Source organism: Aplysia californica, unplaced genomic scaffold (genome assembly GCF_000002075.1).
Source record: "Aplysia californica isolate F4 #8 unplaced genomic scaffold, AplCal3.0 scaffold00480, whole genome shotgun sequence".
Lineage (NCBI taxonomy): Eukaryota > Metazoa > Mollusca > Gastropoda > Aplysiida > Aplysiidae > Aplysia > Aplysia californica.
Window position 1 is genome coordinate 244942 of NW_004797750.1, and position 5900 is coordinate 250841.

General features: G+C 46.1%; 1 protein-coding gene across 1 annotated transcript in view; it reads right to left on the reverse strand.

Annotated features, from left to right (window-relative positions):
* The window catches only part of LOC101854038 (serine-rich adhesin for platelets), a gene marked incomplete in the record, with an annotated part of 16420 nt that extends 10773 nt beyond the window's left edge, over positions 1-5647 (reverse strand). The window contains 1 exon segment of the mRNA XM_013086564.2: positions 2015-5647. Coding sequence (XP_012942018.1) covers positions 2015-3674 — 1660 coding nt within the window.
* Between the last annotated feature and the right edge of the window lie 253 nt (positions 5648-5900).

The window sequence follows — 5900 nt, forward strand, 5'->3', positions numbered from 1 at the left end:
GAGAGAGAGAGAGAGAGATGTTTCACAATAAAAAGAAAACTTGAAGATATTGACAGAAAATCCAGTGTACAAAAGGCTCAAAGGCATTCCAATCATTTTTCAAAGATAGAAATGCAGGGTGCATTAAATCAACAACTGACATTGCTCATTGTGCAAGCCCTTAGAGGAAAGGTGTTACCATCGCACGGATGTGGAATAAGGACGAGAGTGGACGGGGTTTTGGGGGGGTTTTTTTCGGGGGAGGGGCAGGGTAAGGATGAGAAACATGTACAGAGAGGGGAAAAGAGAGACCGAGCGGGAGGGGGGGGATGCATGAGGCTAAGAAAGAGTCAGAGAAATGAGAAAGGGGAGGGCATGGGGATGGAGTTATGTATATATATACGAGTTGTTTAAGGAAAGGACGGCCAAAGGTAGGGGGAAGAAAATATCGAATTAATTCGTGCGGCTGCGTGTTTGAAGTTTTGAAGTACCTTGGGCATTGAACGTGCTCAAGCATCGATGAAACGAAAAAAAAAGAAGATACTCAACAAAAAAGATGGTAAACTGATAAATTATAATGTCCTCGACGTCTGGCCCAGACTGAGTGTGTACATGGACATAGATTTTCAAAAGGGTAGTGGGAAAAAGTATTTCATTTAATTTCATTATCCAGAATCTTCGGAAGTATCGTATAGAGTGTTCCTTTTACAATATTATAGCATCATTTATCTTACGTGTATCTACGGTTCTGAACGACAGAATGTTAGACAAAAGAAGGACTTTGTTTTGGTTTAGTTTTAGTAAGTATTTTACGGCACTTGCAACACAATAAGGTCACATAAGTGCCGAAGATTAGAGGTGTTACAAGAGAGTAACAAACACAAAAAAGAAGGAGGAGAGATCAGGACGATAGATGTTTGATAGGAAAGAAGGAGCAAACCACACCAGAGCACCCGCCAACCACCCACTGACTTTGTTTACTCTGATGTAGTTGACACGCGGTCAGAGCCGGACAGCAGGTTTCAATGGTGTAGAGGTTAGGCACTGCGCCGGCGCACACAGAAGACACAGGCTCGATTCCAGTTTGGGGAAAATTATTTTTTAAATCGAGAATCCCAGTCTTTTTATTGTGACATTGAATCTCTGACTAGCTGGGTCGAAGCCCGTCTCCTAAAAGATCTAACTTCTGCCGAAGAGGGCATGAAAGCATCCCCATTACTGTTTGTTTTAGTAAGGTTTTATGGCGCTCGGAACTGCATACGTTATATGAGCGCCATTTCATTACTGTGAAAGTAGGCACAGCTGTAAGAGCGAGAGGAAAATGGGAGGAAAAGAGAAAGTGAAAGAGGGAGAGAGAGCTGGGGAGGGGGGGGTAGAAGGAGACAATGAGAGAAAAACCATGGCACGAGAAAGAAAATAGAAGAGGGAGAGAGGGGAGGGGGTGGGGGAAAGAGCGGATGGAAAGGGGGTAAGAGGGGACGGGGATAGAGATTGGGAGTGGGAGAGAAAGGTTGAGAGAGAGTGGGTGGGGGTAGAACAAAACTTTCATGAGAGACTGAGTGTGGAACTAAAGGAGAAAGAGAAATCAGGGAAGGGTGAGATGGGGGGGGGGAGGGAAGAGGGAGAAGGAGCGAGGGAATGAGTGAAGGTGAGAGCGAGAGACACGTAGAGAGACAGGGACAGATACAGACGCAGAGTGCGAGAGAGACAGAAACAGAGACAGAGATAAAAACAGAGGCAGTGATAGAGACAGAGGCATAGACAGAGACAGATATATACAGAGACAGAGACAGGGACAGAGACAGAAACATAAATACAGAGACGGCGAGAGAGACAAAAACAGAGACAGAGAAAAAGACAGAGACTGGGACAGAGACAGAGAAGGAGACAGAGACAGAAACAGACAGAGACAGAGACAGACAGAGACACAGACGGGGAACAGACAGAGACATGGACAGGAACAGAGACAAAAAGAGACAAATGAAAGAGAAGACACAGCAGCACTAGACTAAACAAAACAAAGTTTCTCGTCTCACCGGGTGGAAGTCCGAGGCGTCCTTGATGATGGTGCCAGACACGGGGGACGTGGTGTCGATGTCAAAGTTCAGTTTCCTGACCGCCTTGAGCCGCTTGCCCGCCGGTGTCCCGGATGACCCCTTCCTGACCACCGGCGCTGTGTCCCCGGCACGTGACCTGTGTCCGGCTGCTGACGTAGATGATGACGTCTTGGCTTGTTGCGGCGTGGTCGGTGCTGACCGAGACATGCTGGCGATCGAGGAGGAGGTGAGATCTGATGATGATGATAACGACGATGATGATGAAGAGGATACTGTCGTTGATGAGGATGACGGTAAGCTTGTTGAAGAGGGTGGTGGGGCTGTTTTCTTCAGGGGGATCTCCAGAACTGTCCTGGCGGACAGATCGTGGGCTTGTGTAACCGTGGACACGTTGGTTTTAACGCCTTCTGTGACGTCATTGTCGTCGTCATGAGTTCTTTTTCTGCTAGATGGTTTATGGTGTACAGGAGATGGGGGCTTTAGCACGCCCGTGTTGTACTGATGACTGGCCTCCGGGCCTGTGACTTTGACCAGAGGGGGGAGAGAGGAGGTGGGGGATGCTGCTGCTCTTAAAGGAAGCCGTTGTTGCTGTTGCTGCTGTTGCTGCTGTTGCTGCTGTTGCTGCTGTTGCTGCTGTTGCTGTGCTGCTGTTATTGTTGCTTCTCCTGTGGCCACATTTATGCATTGCCCTGACTGACTCAGATTGGAGATGTGAGACAGATTTGACGCAGAATATTTGTGGGGAACGACTGGCTCGGATATTCTGTTTCTTGGCGCAGGGAATGAATGGGCTGTCTCGAGAGGGGGCATCTGTATGGAGAGACTCTCCATGGTGTAAGAGGCGGGCCGCTGGGAGAGAGGGAGGACTTTGGAGTAAGCTGCCAGGTCGGCTTTGTTACCCAGATTAAACTGCTTGAAGGAATTAGCGTAGATGGCCGCTGCTGTGGCCGCCGCTGCTGAGTTGTCCACGACACTTTTGGTGCTGTAGGGAGACAGGCAGTGCCGGGGGAGGGCAGGGTGGTGGGCCGACTCTGGGAGCGGCTGGGGCGGGGGAGAGATCGGAGCGTGGTCGTGATCCCCCCGTCTCTTCCTGCTCCCCATGCTCAAGTCCATAGGAGCGTCGTCGTCATGCTCCATAGCGAGCCCACGATGAAACTCGCCGACCTCACACAGCTCGGAGGAGTTATGGAAGTGGTTGTGGAAATCTTCGTAGAAAGCTTTACAGGCCAGGTTGTTGTTCTCGGCACGGTAGTCGTGGTGGTGGGGGTGGTGGGGGCCCAGGTGGTGGCTGTTTTTGTGACTGTTCTCTCTGTAGTTGAGGATGTTCTCCTTCTCCCTCACCTCCCTGTTGCTGTTGGGGCTGGCGGCGTAGCCCGAGTCTGGGGAGCCGTAACTGCCGTAGTCGTTCATCAAGTCCCTGTCACGGAGGATCACGCTGTGGCGTCCTGGCTCTGACGTCAAGCTGCTGCTGTTGTTGCTGCTGTTGGTGGTGGTGGTGTAGGTGGCGCTGTTGGCGTCTGAGCTGAGCTGGTTCCGGTACTCCTCCTGGAGCAGGCTGACCTCGTCGTGGACCAGGTCCCTGTAGCCGGCCGGCAGACCGACGTGTTTGTGACGCTTCACAAGGAAGTGACGTGGCATCCTTGCACTTTCTTAAAACAAATTATTCCCCCTTGTTTACCCGGTACTAATTTGGTTGTGATATTGCACTTGAGAGGAAATGTATCCCTTATTTACTCATTGCTATGTGGGCTCTGGTATTGCACAAAAAGTAAAGGTTTATATAATATATGTATAGATATTAGACTTCGTTTCGTATTATTTGTTATTATGTCAGCTGTTCGAATAATAACAGAGAAAAACAGTAACAACAAATTATCTCAGAGATTTCTTAGCGGGTATTCACTGTACAGCAATGGAGGAACGGCAAACTCTCGTACTCTGTAGTATTGCACAACTTAGTAAAGACAAATATTATAAGGCTTTTCTAAATAGATATATACATTTCAAAAATCTGTATAGGTATAAGAAATAAAATGACACGATACGTATGTAAATCAAAAATCCACTTATTGCACAATTCATCAAAACAGTTAGCACTATTATTTAGTTGCCGTGTTTTGAAAGAAAAGTATTGCACATTTGAGTTACTCAAAAAGACAAGGCACGCCACTTAGTAATTTATACAGACATCGATTAATAAAAAATGTGAAAGATTTCTAGAATAAGTCCCAAAAAAAGTATTGCACACAATAATAGGTAAAATATACCGGTAAGACGAGGGAAAAGGCCGAGAACAGTTGGGGATTTTTGTCCAAGAAAACGAGAAAAGATGTATTATTGCATTTGGAGTTAGCTCTCCACCTCAGTTTGCGGGCAGTCACGTGAGACGGGCGGGGGCCACGCCGGTGCTACTGCAGAACTGAAGACAGGAGTTGACCATAAGGCATCGGGAATGACTGAAATAAGGGCACGTAAGCACTCAAGGCACAGGAATGCAATTTTGTTGAGAAGGGAGTAAAGATAAGAGTTGTTTTTATTTTCTTACAATTATTTCCAAAGTAGGGTTGATTTTGTTTTCTTTATATCTTTTTTATCACAACAAATGTTTCACGCTAATTTTAATCAAGTGATGTGGTGAACTGAGAAGTCGTTCGGGTTTTTGTTTCAAATGATTATGAATTCAAGCGAAAAAAGTAACTACGTAAAACATGACTTTGAACTACTACTTGTCTACACGATAAGATGTTCTTGAAATAAGAGACGTTGGTTTATATTGTATTCTACGAAACATTTACACTTTTCTAAGAACTACGTTTACAGTTTGTTTATCATAAACCTTTGTCGTATACCTAGCATAAGGCACATCGGAAATGGACACTTATATTATACAATGTTATTGCACTTTTATAGGCCGTAAAACATATTTCTCCACAGAACACAACACTTATGTCACAATATTTACAATACAGCTCATCTGTCGCGGATTATGAGTACACATAGGATTATATTTTGACTAGACTTTATATTGAGTTTCATAGACATGAAGATTATTGCACGGGCCCCTTAGCTGCTATTGTTGTGTTTATCACATTGTCAATTTACATTTCTTTTAGTGGAATGAAACTCTCAATACAATCATAAAGTTCAATTAATATAAAAGTTTGTTCACATATTTCCCTCGGTTGTTACAAAAGGATTAATGTTAATGTTCAGAATGTCGAAAAAGTCTTTTTGAAAACTGGCGTCAGAGTCTTGTCCTTCACTTGTGTTTTCCGGAAGTAAAGAGTCCACAAAGCACGCGCACAGTTTTTTGTTGTTGTTCCCCGTCCACCTCCTTGTGATCTATACCACCTACCCATGAGACGAGACAGTGAAAAAGTCAAAGCGCGTCCTACTATCTCCTGAACTGCTCATCATTGTCCAGATTGTTACAACAGCAGCAGCAGTGTACGTCAGAGCGTGAAGAGCTCCCCCCTCTCCTCCGCTCATGTGGCTTTTCTGGAGAATCCGAAAGACTTTTCGAAATAGCTAAAGTGACAACAACAGCAGCGACCGTTTTGGTATCAAAATTGCTTCAGTGCCTCCGCCTCCTCCGATTTTATAGTCGCGTCTCATTTTGTGTGTACGCCTTCCTCGCTCCTCTTCCTCCTCGCATTCCTTCCTTCATAAATATGCATACGGTCGCGTGCCAGATTTTAAGCCCCTCCCTCTGCGCCTTCTCACCACGAGCTCAGCAACGGCGTGCCTTAGTTGTACCCGCCTCTCTCTCTCTCTCCATGTCTCTCCCTGTCTCTCCATGTCTCTCCCTGTCTCTCCCTGTCTCTCTCTCTCTCACTCTCTTTCTCTCTCCCTGTCTCTCCCTGT